General features: G+C 38.5%; 1 protein-coding gene across 7 annotated transcripts in view; it reads left to right on the top strand.

The window, feature by feature from the left end:
* The window catches only part of TMEM209 (transmembrane protein 209), a 31,471-nt gene that overhangs the window by 793 nt on the left and 13,026 nt on the right, over window positions 1-17,652 (top strand). For 3 of the 7 annotated variants that reach the window (XM_081537034.1, XM_081537028.1, XM_081537031.1), the window contains exons 1-9: window positions 1,455-1,500; window positions 2,461-2,597; window positions 2,731-2,789; window positions 3,771-3,902; window positions 4,539-4,780; window positions 5,873-6,074; window positions 13,727-13,902; window positions 14,708-14,779; window positions 16,878-16,974. In XM_081537034.1, coding sequence (XP_081393160.1) covers window positions 2,461-2,597; window positions 2,731-2,789; window positions 3,771-3,902; window positions 4,539-4,780; window positions 5,873-6,074; window positions 13,727-13,902; window positions 14,708-14,779; window positions 16,878-16,974 — 1,117 coding nt within the window. In that variant the 5' untranslated portion in view covers window positions 1,455-1,500. Of the gene's footprint in view, window positions 1-1,454; window positions 2,072-2,460; window positions 2,598-2,730; window positions 2,790-3,770; window positions 3,903-4,538; window positions 4,781-5,872; window positions 6,075-13,726; window positions 13,903-14,707; window positions 14,780-16,877; window positions 16,975-17,652 lie in introns of those variants that run through there. The other 4 variants (XM_081537027.1, XM_081537030.1, XM_081537029.1 and 1 more) reach the window with 2 other exon arrangements.

Below are 17,652 nucleotides of genomic sequence, written 5' to 3'. Positions count from 1 at the left end.
AATACACAGATTACATTAAGAGGGAAAACATAGATGTATCTGTTGTGAGTTACATTAAACATGTACAATTTCTTTCAGACCTGTGTTGGGGAGGAAACTGGTATTCTAATTTTGTGTGTGTGTTAGTTGCTCAGTCCTGTCTGACTCTTCGCGACTCCATGGACTATAGCCCACCAGGCTCCTCTGTCCATGGGATTCTCTGGGCAAGAATACTGGAGTGGGTTACCATTTCCTTCTCCATTCTAATTTTGTACATTTGAACAATTTTCAAGTTAGTTCATCCCTAAATCTAAAACTAGAGCAAACCATGGTTGCTGCTAAGGCAATCTAAAAATTATAAACACTCCACTTTAAAAAAATCCGTTAGATCTTTAAGAGCATAGCATACCTGCAAATTTTCATTAACATGCAATACCACAAGGAAACTTCATTTTCTTCTGTCGGAGCTTAGAAGCATTTTAGGAAAATTTCTGGCCATTGGGACATGCTGCGACAATCCACTAGCTTATCAGGATACAGTGTGATGTTTTTATTAGAGGCACGCTTCTCTGCATCCCCACAAGCAAGTCTCCAGACCTTGTGCATCCTGGACCTTGACTGTTTCAGGCCCTTGTTACCTCCTGCAGGAAGCTCGCGGGGATCTCGGGCTGGGCCCGCCATGCTTCCTTGGGGCTCACTGCACTCCACCTCACCTACCTTTCTAGTGCACCTTCCCGCCTCCCCCTTCCACCCCAATCCCCTCTCTGAGCTACTCCAGGAAGAAACCAGGGTAAGTTTTACTTTCACATCATCCCGCGCGGTTCAGTGGCACATTGTAGGCATCTATATTTGTTAAATAAAAGCAAACTGAACTCCCTGATGAAACTTTTCCTCAGGATTAGAAGTTCTTCCAAAGAATATGCAGGAAAAGTAAAGACTGTTTCTTTTTAAAACCTCAAAACCACTAACAATTTTAACAAAACATAATTTGGTTTTTCTTGTTACTGCTGCAACCTCATTACACGGATATTTAAAATTTTACATGGGGTCAGGACACTTAATTTTTTTTAACGCAGAGGTGTGAAAAATGCTTTCTCATTGCTGATGGTGTCTGGACACATTACCAAGTACTCTGTATCCTACAATTACCCACACTGCTTAATAAAATCTGCTCAAAAATATGAGTCCATAAACGCCCAACGAAGCTAAAATGATATTAATATCTAGAAAATCAGCTTGTTATACTTATTACTTTTTACTGTGGGTTCAGAACCTGGTCTGAATTTTTGCTGCTCAGCTTTCTCCCCGCACCAGAGTGGGAGCCACAGATCCGGAGGCTGTTTCCCTGGTAACGCTCCTAGCCTCCTTCCCCCGCCCCACCTCCTCTTCCCGCGAGAAGAGACAGTCCCGTCCTTCCGGTAACTGTAGACGCACGAGCGGGTCGATTTTGCTGTCGCGCTTGGTTTCGCGCATGTGCGGTGGAGAGTGGCGCGAACCCGCCGCTTCCGACCGAAGAACACGGTGCGTTTTCAGGGTCATCTTTGTGCTTCCTGGGCTAGGAGTCCACGCGGGCCGTAGGAGTTTCGCGCCTGCGGACCTGGGGAGGGTTCAGCCAAAGGGGAATGTGGCCAGACCACCCACTGCCCGTAGTGGAAGGGAGGAAAGAAGCCATAGGAGTTGCTAAAATTTGTACTGGGACAGCCAGGGAGGGAAGCTTTCCGCACTGGGGAATGTTGACTCTGGGTCAGGGTGGCGGGAAGGGTACTGGTCTGTACTTAATGGGATACGACTCCATAGAGCAGGAACACGCCTTAACACTTGTCTGCAAGAGGTTGGGCCTAGCGAAACAGAGGAAGTATACATCCCAGTGTAGACCAAAACTGCTCACTGTCCCCACTCACTCTTACTCCCTTCACACCGCGAGTACTCGCCCTTCTAAAACTTAAATCGTTATACTTTTATTAGCAACACAAAACGGAGATGGCGTGGGTGCAGAGTTGGTAAAGATCGTAGGCAGTTAATGATTTCTGCACAAGCATGTAGCAGGAGAATAATGACATATTTTATTTGGAATATTTCCTCACCAAACTTGGTATTTTGGATTTCTTATAGCCCTTGGCCTGGTCCTTGTTACATATTCGAAAAACACAACACAACGTAATTGCACAACACTAACCCTTGAATTGCAAAGTAAGACAGTTTTCTTTATTGGAAATGTTAAATTAATCTCTGAAGGACCACCCAGTTCTCTGTTGATTGCACTTTGGTGCCAATGAAGCTATCATTTAGGGTTCCTTTTTTTATATACTAATATTAAAGGGTAAAAACTATTTGGAAGAACATTTGAAAGATGAGGAAAAGTATGTGCAGTTTTGAGTTACCCACTGAGCGACTGAACAACAATAACAGACACAAGTTTGATTTCTTAAATGGAGCAGTAGTTCCTTTTGATTAATTCCTATGCGTTTTGATTTTGAACAGATGCAAGGGGAGCCAAACCCAAGTGCTTCCCTTATTGACAGAACCATCAAGATGAGAAGAGAAACAGAAGCTAGGAAAGTGGTTTTAGCCTGGGGACTCCTAAATGTGTCTATGGCTGGAATGATATATACTGAAATGTAAGTTAATTAGCCAAAAAAATGGGAAAAAAAGTAAAAATTTAAGAGGCCAACCTTGGTTCCACAGGTTTTGTGTTTTGATTTTTGGTGTGTATGTGTCTTAATACTAAAAAACCTTTCTAATTTTTTTCAGGACTGGAAAATTGATTAGTTCTTATTATAATGTGACATATTGGCCCCTCTGGTATATAGGTAAGTAATTTTCACTGTGATTTAGAGTTACTCCCAATAAAAAACTGCACTCAGGTTGAATTCAACTTAGTATTCATTCCTTCATTCAACACGTATTTCAATGCCGGCTGTGTTCCCAAAACTGGGGATACACCAGGAAGGGAACAAGGTCTGTACCCTCATGGAAGGAATACTCTAGTAGAAAGAGACAATCAAGTTAATAAGCAGTACAATTCCAGATAATCATGAGTTCTGTGAAGAAAAATAAACTTTGGAGCTGGTAAGATTTGTATTTGTTATTCTCCCTGAATTGCCTTCCCTACTTCTCTACCTTTTCACCTTTCAAGACCAACCAGATTTTTTCCCATTGATACCTTCCTCAGTTTCCTCGTTCCTTCCTCTCTGCTCTTCAGTAGTCCTTAGGTATAAAGAGTCTTTGTGCCCATTAAAATAAATTCCAAAGTCTAATACACATTTTAAAGTCTGTGATAGGGAAGTGATGGGGCAAGTGGAAGAGCAAGAGTTTTGAAATCTGTATACCTGAGTTAGAATCATGGCTTCAGTATCTAGCTGTGTGCTATTGCAAAAGTCACCTGACTTCTTTACAACTGTTGGTAGAGCTTTAAAATGAAGGTGAAAATGCTTATTGTAAAAAAACACATGTAAACCCATGGCTGATTCATGTCAATGTATGGCAAAAACTATTACAATATTGTAAAGTAATTAGCCCCCAACTAAAATAAATAAATTTATAAAAAATAAAAATAAAAAAATAAAAAGAAACAACAACAACAAAAAAAAAAGGTTGTAAGGATTAATGATAATATTTTGAAACTCACTGGTAAATGCCCTACACATAATAGACATTCATTAAATGTTAACTGTTATGAGGAATAAGAATACAATTTTTAATTTTGTTGTTGTTAGTTTGCTAAAGTATGCATGGTTTTGTTTCCCCTATTGAAATGTTCCACTCCCCTTTTAAAAAATGTTCTCTTCCAGAGCTTGCCCTTGCATCTCTCTTCAGTCTAAACGCCTTATTTGATTTTTGGAGGTATTTCAAATACACTGTGGCACCAACAAGTCTGGTTGTTAGCCCTGGACAGCAAACACTTTTAGGGTTGAAAACAGCTGGTAAGTGTTTTATACCTTTTGCAAAGGTGAGGGGAAAGTTTGGCAGTAAATCTCTCAATTTAATTTTCTCATAAACTCAGCTAGAAGGGACTTCTAACACCATCTGGTTCAACTCTGTTAAACAGTTTTACAATAAATTGTCTTAAGATCAGTGATTATCATTCCTATTTATATAAATTAAATAACATTCATAGCCTCATGGAAGTTTGCTCCATTGTTTAATTACAGTTAAAATTAAATGACTAATTTTTTGCTGCATTAAAGCCAGTTTCTTATTTTGAACTCGATGGAAAATGGTACACAACTATTTGTGTCCTTTGGTAATAATACTTTATGTAATTTAACAACCAAGTCACACTTACTTGCCATTTCCCTGACAAAAAAAGATTCAGTTCATTACGTTTTGTTTTCATAGAAATTTTTACTGTATGTGTGCTCAGTTGCTCAGTCGTGACGGATTCTTTGCAACTCTTTGATCTATGGACTGTGGTGCTCAGGGCTTCTCTCTCTGTGGAGTGGGTTGCCATTTCCTCCTCCAGGGGCTCTTCCCTGCCCAGGGGTCGAACTCGCATCTCTTGTGTCTCCTGCATTGGCAGGCAGTATGCTTACACACAATTATTTGTTTGTTCCTTCTAGTTGTACAGACTACTCCTCCACGTGATCTGGCAGCAGCCCAAATCCCTCCCTCTCCACCTTCTCCTTCAATTCAGGGTCAGAGTGTGTTAAGTTATAGCCCATCTCGCTCACCCAGTGCCAGCCCCAAGTTCGCCACCAGCTGTATCACTGGATATAGCCCTCAGCTGCAAGGTCTGTCATCAGGTGGCAGTGGAGCTTACAGCCCTGGAGTGACCTACTCGCCTATCAGTGGTTATAACAAGGTAGGACTCTTATCTCTTACTATTTTACTTACTGTTTTCTCTTACTACTGTTATTTTGATTACTATTTTAGAAGTGGGAGGTTTGAATTGAAAATCACCCAATGAGTCAAAACTCCTTTTTTTTTAATCAATGAAGAAAGCCAGAACCAGTGGGTAATTAACTTGCCCAAATTTGCCTCTTTAAGAGCCAAGAATAGGGCTTCCTTGGTGGCTCAGTGGTAAAGATTCCGCCAGCCAGTACAGGAGACATGGGTTTGATCCCTAGTCTGGGAAGATTGCCATGAGACAGCTAAACCTATGCACTGCAGTTACTGAGCCTGCCCTCCAGAACCTGGCAGCCACAGCTACTGTGCCCATGTACAGCAACTGCTTAAGCCCCTGCACCCTAGAGCCTATGCTCTGCAGTAAGAGAAACAACTGCAATGAGAAGCCCACACATTAGAGAGAAGCCCCCACTCTCCACAACTAGAGAAAAAGCTGCACGCACAGCAGTGAAGACCCAGCACAGCCAAAAATTTAAAAAAGAGCCAAGAATAGAACCCAGATTTCCTGACACCAGTTAGAAGTTCTTTATATCACATCTTAAAAGAATCCTCAAAAAAATATATATATATTTAGCTTTTGCAAAAGACAATGTACTGAGGGTCACCATCTAGGATTTTTCTGCAGACTCTTTATTTATTTATTTGTTTATTTTTGGGCATAAAGCATGGCATGTGGGGTGTTGGTTCCCTGATATCTCTTGTTAAATGAGGAGTGTCTGGAAATGAAAACAAGACCTGTGTGCAAGTCTTTGTATGGACATAAATTTTCAGCTTTTTTGGGTCAATGCGAGGGAGCAGCATGTTTGCTATTGTATGGTTTAGTTTTGTACGAAAGTGGCAAACTGTCTTCCAAAGTGACTACTGTTTTGCATTCTTACCAGCAATGAATCCAAGTTCCCGTTACTCTACATCCTTGCCAGCGTTTGATGTTGTCAGTGCTCTGGATTTTGACCATTCTAGTTGGTGTGTTACTTTTTGAAAGTCAAAAACCAAAACAAAGAAATATCAATTAAAGAGAAATAAAATCAAGTTCTTTTATTTTGTATAGCTGGCAAGCTATAGTCCCTCTCCTTCTTCTCCGTATCCTACCACTGTTGGTCCAGTGGAGAGCAGTGGATTGAGATCTCGCTACCGTTCCTCACCCACCGTCTACAACTCCCCTACTGACAAAGAAGACTACATGACAGACCTGCGAACCTTGGATACTTTTCTTAGAAGTGAAGAAGAAAAACAGCATAGAGTTAAGCTGGGTATGTATGTACTTTATTTAAAGCTAATATACATATTTGGGATGTGTTATCTTTCATCTATTATTTTTCTTACTTTGATCGTACGCATAATCGTTTAAGTCTTTTTAATAATACACTTTGTGTAGCTTAGCAGAGGAATTTATTTTGTTTTTGTATTTTGTGCTGTTAGAATCAAGTTCACCAAAATTTAAGATGTAAAATACAGTTGCTGCTGCTGGTAAGTCACTTCAGTTGTGTCCAACTCTGTGTGACCCCATAGACGGCAGCCCACCAGGCTCCCCCGTCCCCGGGATTCTCCAGGCAAGAGCACTGGAATGGGTTGCCATTTCCTTCTCCAATGCATGAAAGTGAAAAGTGAAAGTGAAGTTGCTCAGTCGTGTCCAACTCCTAGCGACCCCATGGACTGCAGCCCACCAGGCTCCTCCGTCCATGGGACTCTCCAGGCAAGAGCACTGGAGTAGGCTGCCATTGCCTTCTCCGTTGAGCTAACAGAAATCTTAAACCTTTCATTTACGATTAAAAGCTTTTTCATATAATATAATTTATAATTTGTTTAAAAGTTGAGGTTATAAAATGTTTTTGAAGTGGTGTGTGGCAGGGCGTGGTGAAGTAAGGGTTGTCTCCTGGGGTAGTTCTTGTGAAGATCGGTGTGGCAGGGAGAATGGAGGGAGCATGGATTTACACCAGACGTGCTGCTGTTTTTCAGAACATTTTTTAACTTGTCTCTCGTTTACCTTGGGAAACAATGTTAGCAAATCTTAATCTCTTTGGGGTGGATTTGATTATTACAAAGTCAGTTATTTGAAACCAAATTAGGTTATCGAGCCAAGTAATGATTTTTCCCCCTCAGGAACTTCCACAGAAAGCGCCTTCGGTGCTACAGCACGGCCACAGTGAGGAAGCCAGTTATTGGACCATGGCTCTTTGTGTCACTCGAAGTCTCTCTATTGATTTTTAATTTAATTTTGCCTGAAAGTGCCGCAGATGTCAAAGAAACAAATCAATATTACCTTGTTATTTGTCGATTCATGCTTTTTCTTCTTTTTAAATTTGGAAATATTTCAAGGAAACCGAAAATTATAGAGTAAAATACAAAGAACCCTGTGTACCCTCTACGTTGCCTTTGTCACAGCCAGATATTTTCTGGCTTCATTTTTATTTCTTCTTTGACCTATACAAGTTATTTAGAAATACTGTTTGGAGGTATTATTGGTGATTGGTGTTGCTTTGAATTTCCAAATATGGGAAATGAAAGGCTTCATTGTCTTTTTTTTCCCTCCCCTAAGTTAATTGTACAATGACTAGAGATTTTGATCTGTACTCTATTAATTTTTTTATAGTTTTTGAAACTTGTACTTAGGCCTGCTATTTATGACCACTTTTTGTGAGTGGATCTTAGTGTGTTGAAAAGAATTCATAGTCTCTATAAATATTGGGCTTCATGTTTGTTCATTGACTCAAGCTTCATAATGGTATTCTTAAATTCTTTATCTTATTAATTTTTATCTGCTTAATTTGTTACTAAGAAAGTGTGCTAAATGCACCCACTGATTGTTTCCCTATAAATATCTCCCTGTAACCGTCAAATTTGCTAAATATTTATGCATTATGTTATATGCATGTAAATTCAGAATATCCTTCTAGTCAGTTGCTCCTTTTATCTTTATCTCTCAGGCTTTTGGCCTTTGAGTCTGTTATGTCTGACATTAACAGCTATACTAATTTTCTTTTGGGTATTATTTGCCTGTGTATCTATGTCCATCTGTATACTTTTAAGCCTTCTGTGCCCATAGGTTTTAGGTAATTAAGTATTTTGTATGAATTAATCTGTATTAATATTTTGTGGAAAACTACTTCAAGACTATAAATAACCTTTTCCTTATCAAATTTTCACTTGGTAGCTTTAACACTCTTTTAAGATTCTTTTCAAAGTTAAGTATTACTGGTTGTCATGATACTTCTCTAATTTTTTCATCCTTTTTTTTATTTATCCCTTTTATGTTTTTTATAAACTTTTTGTGTGTGTGTGGTTAAATTTACATAAGGGTTACCATTTTAAACATTTTAAGTGTATCATTTAGTATTATGTACATTCAGTTTGTTGTGCAACCACTTCTTAAATGTACATATTTGTTAGTATTCTCCTGTAAGGTAGAGCTTCTTTCCTCCAGTTAGGTTATTTGTTTTGATGCTTAGATTGTCTCAGATTTGGCTAGTGTGATTGTCTAGCTTCTCTGTTCTTCTGGTATCATTCTTTGAACACTCCTCCCCTCTCCCCCAACCCTACCCCTAGCCCACCTCCCATAAGATGTTCCAGGCTCGTCTTTCTCTAGTAACTAGCTCTGGAGTTAGTCTGTTTTTCCAGGGGGTCATGTTTGCTTTTCGTGGAGAAAGGTATTTCGTAATTAATGTCTATTCACTAGATATGCCATGGTTAATCTTAAGTCCACTGAGCAGACAGCTAGGAAACAGATATGGAAACACTCACACACACACACTTGTATATTTCTCCATCCATCCATGAAAGTGAAGTCGCTCAGTTGTGTCCAACTCTTTGCGACCCTACAGACTGTAGCCCACCAGGCTCCTCCGTCCATGGGATTTTCCAGGCAAGAATATTGGAGTGGGTTGCCATTTCCTTCTCCAGGAGATCTTCCTGACCCAGGGATTGAACCCAGCTCTCCGCATTGCAAGCAGACTCTTTACTGTCTGAGCCACCAGGGAATCCATCTATATGTATTAAAAACCGTGAGTTCCTATGATACCTCCAATTCCAGTCCAGCTATACAGGGTTTGTGTTAGCCTCCTTCCTTTACATTTTTATAACTCCTTTCTCCAATAATGAGAAAATGGGCACTCACATATACTCTTTGTTAGTTGTTCAGTCGCTAAGTCGTGTCCGACTCTTTGTGACCCTGTGGACTGCAGCACGCCAGGCTCCTCTGTCTTCCACTATCTCCTAGAGCTTGCTCAAATTCATGTCCATTGAGTCAGTGATGCTATCTAACCATCTCATCCTCTGTCGTCACTTTCTCCTTTTGCCTTCTGTCTTTCCCAGCATTAGTCTTTTCCATTGAGATAATTCTTCGCATCAGGTGGCCAAGGTATTGAAGCCTCAGCTTCAGCATCAGTCCTTCCAGTGAATATTCAGGGTTGATTTCCTTTAGGATCGACTGGTTTGATTTCCTTGCAATCTAGGGACCTCTTAGGAGTCCTCTCCAACACCACAGTTCAAAAGCATCTATTCTTCAGTGCTCAGCCTGCTTTATCGTCGAACTCTCACATCCATACCTGACTACTGGAAAAACCACAGCTTTGACTTATACACACCTTTGTTGTCAAAGTGATGTCTCTGCCTGTTAATACACTGTCTAGGTTTGTCATAGCTTTCCTTGCAAGGAGCATCTTTTAATTTCATGGCTGCAGTCACCATCTGCAGTGATTTTGGAGCCCAAGAAAATAAAGTCTGTCACTGCTTCCACTTTTTCCCCTTCTGTTTGCCATGAAGTGATGGAACCAGATTCCATGATCTTCATTTTTTGAATGTTGAATTTTCAGCCAGCATTTTCACTCTCCTCTTTCACCCTCATCAAGAGGCTCTTTAGTTCCTCTTCGTTTTCTGCCATTAGAGTGGTGTCATCTGCATTTATGAGATTGTTGATATTTCTCCTGGCAATCTTGATTCCAGCTTGTGCTTCATCCAGCCCATCATTTCACATGATGTACTTTGCATAGAAGTTAAATAAGCAGGGTGACAATATACAGCCTTGCTGTATTCCTTTTGCAATTTGGAACCATATCTGGTTCTAACTGTTGCTTCTTGACCTGTACACAGGTTTCTCAGAAGGTAGTTCACATGCATCTACTAAGAACAAGGACATTTTCCTTTCTGACTACCATATGATTTTCATATTTAAGTTACTACTATTCTTCAATATTTACATGTCCTCCAGTGGACCCAATAATGACCTTGGTAGTTCTTTTCTTTTATTTATGGAGGATCCAGTCAGGGACCACATATTTCATTTATTTTATTTTATTTATTTATTTTTTTTTTACTTTACAATATTGTAATAGTTTTTGCCATACATTGACATGAATCAGCCATGGGTTTACATGTGTTCCCCTTCCTGGACCCCCCCACCCACCTCCCTCCCCATCCCATCCCTCTGGGTCATCCCATTGCCCCGGCCCTGAGCCCTTGTCTCATGCATCGAACATGGAATGGTGTTCTGTTTCACATATGATAATATACATGTTTCAATGCTATCCTCCCAGAACATCCCACCCTCACACATTTCATTTAATTGTCATGCTGCTTTAGTCTTTTTTCATCTGGACCATTTATGAGTGTTTGTTCTCTTTTTTGTCTTTTTGACATTTACATTTTGAAGATACAAGGCCAGTTCTGTAGATTTGTATTTGTGTGATTGTTTTCTCATTGTTAGATTGATTTTAAATATTTTTGGGCAAGAATAAAACTTAGCTGGTGGTGTGTTCCTTTCAGTGCATCACATCAGAAGATACATGATATCATTTGTCTCTCTGTTGGCAAAGTTAAATTGGATCTCCTGGTCATAGTGATGGCACAGTTTGTTCATAGTAGCTTTTTCCTTCTGTAATCTATAAACAATCTATAGTATGATGCTTTTGACACTTATGACTATCCTGTTCCCCTAAGTGGTCTTTCACTCCTGCAGTTTTAGCATCTATTGATGATCCAGTGAGTTACTACAGTAGTTACAAAATGGAGACTTTCTAATACTTCCACTTCTTCAGTGTACATTTAGTAGTTTGGCATTCTATTATAAAGAAGAGCATTCTGTTTGACTCCTCACCCCACAGTTTGTTTTATCCAGTTTGGACCGATGGTTCTGTCTTTTTAATTTAAACTGCTGTTTAACTCACTGCGTTTTTTAATTTGTCTTTTTTTTTTTTTCTGGTTTCGACATTTTATTTGCTTCTCTTTCATATATGCCTGATTTATTTTCGAGTATCTTGCTTTGTTCTTATGTTTTCCATTCTTTTTGTTATCTCAGTCACTTTAAGCATACTTTAAAATTCCTGTTCAATAGCTCCTTTATCTAAAGTTCTTTGCAGTTACATACTAACATTTTTTTCTTGTTGACACATTTGCTTGGAGACATGTTTCTTTGTGTTTTATGCTTTTTTCGTTTTTGGTAAGCTCATCTTCGGTAGAGTTTGATCTGTGCTTTTTCTGTCCTAGGCAAGCTGGATGGAAGCCTTTTCTTTCCTCTTAGCAGTTTTATATTTGCCTCTATCCGGTGACTGAGGAATATCATTGATCCTGAATTAATTTAAGTAATTTCTGGGCTTGGAGGTTCCTAGACGTTACAGGGAGTGTAAATGGGCACTGTAAAGCCACATGAAGGTGGATCTGTAATTTTTAAATCTCTGGGGATTTCTTTTTAAAAAACAACCTAAGAGAGACAGGCTTCCTTGTTACCTCCTGGTTCAGTGAACAGATGTTCTCTTCCTTATCCACTGAGAATGCGGCTCCTTGAGGTCCTCAGCTGTGTGCCAGGTGCAGGGAATAGAGGTAGGAAGGAGGTCTCAGTCTAGCCCGATACCTCTCTTGGACCTGTATGCACATTTCCAGTTCCCAGGCACTGAAATCCACGCTGATAGGTTTCCCAAAGCCTACAAAATTCTCCAGAGCAACCATAGCATCACTTCACACACAGGCCACTGGCCACTCTTATTTTCAATTCCCTCTTCATTTTTAGAGGCTATTCCCGTTACATATTTGCAAGCTCCATTATTCATTTAAATTATATATTTTATTATTTTTACCTCTTTGGGGTTGTCCAGCTACGGATTTTGTGCTATTTTGGTGGTGATGGTCATTACAGAGAGGCCCTATTGTGTCACTTCTTGCTATATATTTTCCTTGTACTTTAGCTCATGTACAACAGGTATAAAAATGTATCTCGGTCATCTACATAGGACTTTTGTCATCTAAAGCCAGTCTTCTTTGAAATTTTCCGTAAGTTCAGGTTTTCCCTCAGAAAGCTTGATTATCATTTTTAAAGTTAACAGTCAAAATAATTAGTCAAAATAGGGTAAACTGTTTGCTCTTATCATGACCCCATGTCTCTTCCTTTTTTATTCCCTATTTATTCAGTCGTTGTACTTGTTTAAAACTTGTCTTGACATTAATTCATTCCTCTAAGTCAGTGTTACCAGAAGTTCTACTTGGAAATATCACACCAAGTGTGATATTTCTTTATTATACATAGTTATTATTTTTATGCCAGTATGGAGCTACTGGCTCCATACAGTGCTACCAGCACAAGACTGGCTCACCTCCAAGGTTTTGATGCTGTGACTTGAAATACTGCCACATGTCCCTTTCGTGATTTCTCATCCTCCATGCCTCTAAACATCAAAAGAAAACCAGTTTTATTATTTTACAATCATGCCTTTTAAAAATACTGCTAAGTTTAAAAAAACTAGTCTATATTTGTGATTTTTCTGTGCGAGTATGAAATATCAATTGATATTTGACATCAGTTAAACTTTGAAAAAAACAAACTCTTCCTAAGTATCAATGGACGTGAGTTTGAGCAAGCTCCGGGAGATGGTAAAGGACAGGGAAACCTGGCATGCTGCAGTCCATGGGGTCACAAAGAGTTGGACATGACTGAGTCAGACACAACTGAGTGACTGAACAACAACAACAAAGTATCATATAATTGTCATTGAAAATTTGCTGTTTATTAAGGAATTGTGCTAGATGCTGGGCTTCCCAGGTTGTGCAGTGGTAAAGAACCCGCCTGCTAATGCAAAAGACATGGGTTCAATCCCTGGGTTGGGAAGATTCCCCTGGAGTAGGAAGTGGCAACCCACTCTAGTATTCTTGCCTGGAAAATTCCATGGACAGAGGAGCCTGGTAGGCTACAGTCCATTGGGTTGTCAAGAGTCAGACATGATTGAGCACACATGTGCTAGATACTAGGGAAAAAAATACTCCCTGCCCTCACGGAGCTCAGATTTTGTTCGGGAAAGGAGACAAACCTTAAAGTGTGGTAAGTACTGTGGTAAAGTCCCCTGTAGTATTAAGTCCCTAAATGTGACTGTTTACGTTTCCTAAAAGTAAAATGATAAACTTAGAAGTGTAATCAGCAGATGGTTTCTTTTAATACAACACAAGAATTACTACAGACTATAAATAGACCCTAGTGTAGTACTAGGAAAAGTGAGTTAAGCTGCTAGCCAAAAGACTAGTATATTAATAGGAGACTGTAGTTATCCCATTCAGAAAGAACTGCTAAAAATTCAAGCAAGAACTTAGCCTATTTATTTCCTGATGAAATTTGTCTTTTGTTTCTCTCTGAATCATTGGAAAGTCTTAGAGAATGAAACAAGCTTAATTTTACAACAAAAATAAGCAGACACTTTCAACCACTTAGAAATCTTATGGCTGTTAAAGTGATACTGCTCAGAAAGAGTTTTTAATGTTTAGCACCAGCACTCCCATTTCTCTAAAGAAAAGATAATTTTGGGAGGAGAGAAGGCTTTGTCTTGGGTTGCCATTGCATAGATTCCTAGATACCCAGAGCTCATATACCAGCCCCTGATATCAAAATTACTACAACACACTGTGATTCTCCTTACATTCATCATTGTAGGAAGCCCAGATTCTACTTCGCCCTCCACCAGTCCTACGTTCTGGAACTACAGTCGTTCTATGGGGGATTATGCACAAACTTTGAAGAAGTTTCAGTATCAGCTTGCCTGTAGGTCTCAGGCGCCATGTGCTAACAAAGATGAAGCCGATCTCAGCTCTAAACAAGCTGCAGAGGAGGTAAATGGAAAATGAAAATGACTTGATGCTTGTGATTTACAGGTTGTTTGAAAGTCTTCTTTTCTACTTCTGGAAATTGTTTTCTGTAACATCCACTTTTACTGGCTAGAAATGTAAATCTGGCACATGTTATACACTAGAAAGGGGCTTTCCTGGTGGCTCAGATGGTAAAGAGTCTGCCCGCAGTGTGGGAAACCTGGGGTCAATCCCTGGGTCACAAGATTCTCTGGAGAAGGAAATGGCAAACCACTACAATCCATAGGGTCTCAGAGAGTTGGACACAACTGAGCAACTTTACTGTCACTTTCTCAAACACTAGAAAGACCCCTGGCTAACTTGTGTACTGAAAATTGAATTATATTTTACGTTTTGCTCTTTACAACACAGGGTTAACATTAGTGTCCTACCTAAAACATTTTGTGGCACTCATTCATAAAAAGATATCTCAAGTATCTGTTTGTACTTAACATATACAAGATTCTTGCCCTTAAAATACATTTGGATTAGAACATTTGACTAGAATATACATTTGATACAGAACATTTTGTAGTTTCATCAGTTTAGTAGCAAATAAAGGATTTGAATTTTCTTCTTAAAAGGAAGAATGTTCTTTAAGCATACCAATGTAAGGAATTTTAAGTGTATGTGCATGAATAGCAACTACTACATGTTAATCAGGTCAGTATTGATGATCATGAAGTTTTTTCCTAAGTATTCCAAATATTTCTGAGGGTGGGGGAAGGAATGACTGATAACCTGGCAAGACTTTTCCTCACTGTTCATTCTAAACATTTTTTTTTAATAGGTTTGGGCAAGAGTAACTATGAATAGACAACTTCTTGATCATATGGATTCATGGACAGCTAAGTTCAGAAATGTGAGTTTTGATGTTCTGTGGACAGTATTAGTGCCTCTTCATATACAAAGTATGTTATTAGAATATCAGTTAGAGATGTTAATTATTAGACTATCAGAATTAAATATTACTAAAAGTGCACTATGGGTGACACATAAGGATAAACATGATGTTTACCATATGGTATCTGCATTCTTGGGACTTTTTCCCCCTCAATACTTAGCAAATCACTGTATTTTAAGTGGATAAAGGAACAGTGTATTTAGTTGTTAAGATCTTCCCTTTCCCAACATCTCAATTTTGCTTTTCAGAGAGCTTTCCTATCAGAGCCTGTTGTGTGTCTAGACATGTGAGGGAAGCAAAAATGAGGTCATTATTCTCTGAAAACTTCAGTGTTAAAGAACATAACATATACTTGAAGCTACTTCAGAGTGTATCCTTTTCTTCAATTTTTCATGAGAAGAGCCTTCTAATCTTTGGCCTGGAGGTTGGCAAAAGCCAGCTCTCCCACATACAGAGTGAGTGAGTTCCCTGGTTTCAACCCTACCTCATTCTATTGCTCTCTATAGTACCCACATGTCCCCGGTCCAGGGGGTAAATTGGCCCCTCCTCCACTGCAGGAAGCTCCACTTAGACTCTGTAGAAGCTTCTTCCACTGTTTCATCCTCCACCATTTACTCACCGACTCCCCATCTTCTGGAAATATTATATATTGAAGTCATTTGTACTTGTTTTTGTTCTTTTGCTATAATTTACATAAGGTATCCAGAGAGGGTATGGTGAAAATAGTAGGTTACTTTATTGAACCAGAAGCCTGGTTGGCTTTTTTGAATAAAAATTCCAGAGCCAACCCTAGAACTACTCAGTGAGGCCTTCTAGGAGTGAGGCCTCCGTCTCTCTCCTGCGCCTCTGACAATTTTGTTGCAGCCTAAGTGTGGCTGGCAAGTAGGATACGTTTAATAAACATTGGAAGAATGAACAAGTGAAATGATGTCCTAGAACTGTACTTTCTTTTATTTTCCACTTACAGGCTTATCTAAGAATGCTAATATATTTAAAACAAAGTCTTGGTCAGGAGTATTAGCTTGGAAGAAATGCAAACACAATCCTTTATCTGAATTCCTTAGGCTACAATGTTCTGAAATTTAGAGGTTTTTATGTAGTTTCTTTTGAAAAGCACTGTATACATATACCATACATTTTATAATACACTAGCAGGGTCTTTTTAGTATTCAGTAATCAACCACATTATTGTTTCTGCAGCAAAACATATGAGCAATCATGCTGAGTAAGATAAAGTCTTACTCAAATTTTCTTGCTAACTAAATTATAAAAACAGCATTTTCAGAGGTTTTTTAATTCAAAAATTTTATTAAGAATTGTATAACTTGTATTTGATATGAAACTTTTTTCCATCCTTCTGCTTTATGGTTAAACAGAAATATGGAAGCAGAAATGGTAGTTGAAATTGGTGTTGAACACACACCCAAAACCCATAACACACGAACCAGGTTGGGTGTGGATTCTTTAAACAGTCTTTTCACATACCAGGATGAGTTTGATACCAGCCATGCAAAGTGGCATTTGAAATTCCTAGTCCTAAAGTGAATAGTATAATATTCACAAACTAGTTTTAAATATAATAATATCAGTTTTCCACATGGTTAGGGAATTGAGCGAGCCTGCTGAGAGGTAATCAGTTATGCTAGTTTTAAAAACTATTATACTAATCACAAACCAGTAAAAAATGCTACATGCATAAATATGTGACTAATTACCCTAGAAATATAAACCAAAGATGATCTTTTTAGCTACGTATTAATATATAATCATAGAAGAATTTAAGAAAAACTTCACATGTGACTGTAAATGTTATATCTTCTTCAAAAAACAGGCAAACAGGCATATCTGATTTAAGAGTATAACTTCATTATCTTACATTCTATTAACATATTTACTTAACTCTGTAGACTTCGGGTGCTGTTGCTTCCATTCTCTTTCACTATGTACTCTATTAATATTCAAGTACAAGACAGTAAAAAAAACTTTCATGAAAATAATCTGTTGAGAAATGCTTTAAAATTATGTGTGTAAAACCGTTCATCTCATTTCTCCCTAGTGGATCAACGAGACAATATTAGTGCCACTTGTTCAAGAGATTGAGTCTGTCAGCACACAGATGAGGCGAATGGGTTGTCCAGAGCTGCAAATAGGAGGTACGTGAGAACAGAGCCCAGCATTTGAGTTCCTTCAGTGAATCTGCCAAGTGGAAAATTTCTTCTTGTAATGGGCTATTTAACAGCATCCTTTGTTACCTTTTTTTTTTTAACATTTTCCTGATGGCTAATAATACTGAGCACCTATTCATGTGCTGGGCCATTTGTATATCTTTTTAGGAGAAATACCTTTTCAGATCTTTTACCCATTTTTTTTTCCCCTTTACCCATTTTTAAATTGAGTTGTCTTTATTATTGAGTTGTAGGTGTTCTTTATATATCAAGATACAAGTCGCTTATTAGATATTAATTACAAAATTGTGCAAAGCATAAAAAATGTTTAATAATGCTAATTTAAAATCCCCCATTTTCAATTTATCTGCTAAAAATAAAACTGTTAAGGTTTAGTGTAATATAATTTGCCTAAAGTGTATATACTGTAACTTATTTAGCGCTAAGTAGTTAAGTTTCAAAAATATAAGGAGTACTTTAGTCAACCAGATCTTTGTAAAGAGCGGATTTCTCTTTGAAATATGTAAAAGCTTTGGATTGCATATTAACACTTTCCACTTGTTTTGAGTATCTTTTCATCAGTCTTTATTCTCTGGGTTAAGTATAGAATTATACATTGCTAAAGTACTGGCATCATCGACTCAGTGGACATGAGTTTGAGCAAAT

This window comes from Giraffa tippelskirchi, chromosome 10, assembly GCF_054371585.1.
Source record: "Giraffa tippelskirchi isolate mGirTip1 chromosome 10, T2T-mGirTip1v1.2.pri, whole genome shotgun sequence".
NCBI lineage: Eukaryota > Metazoa > Chordata > Mammalia > Artiodactyla > Giraffidae > Giraffa > Giraffa tippelskirchi.
Note: the sequence above shows the minus strand (reverse complement) of the source record. Positions and strands in the feature narration are given on the sequence as shown.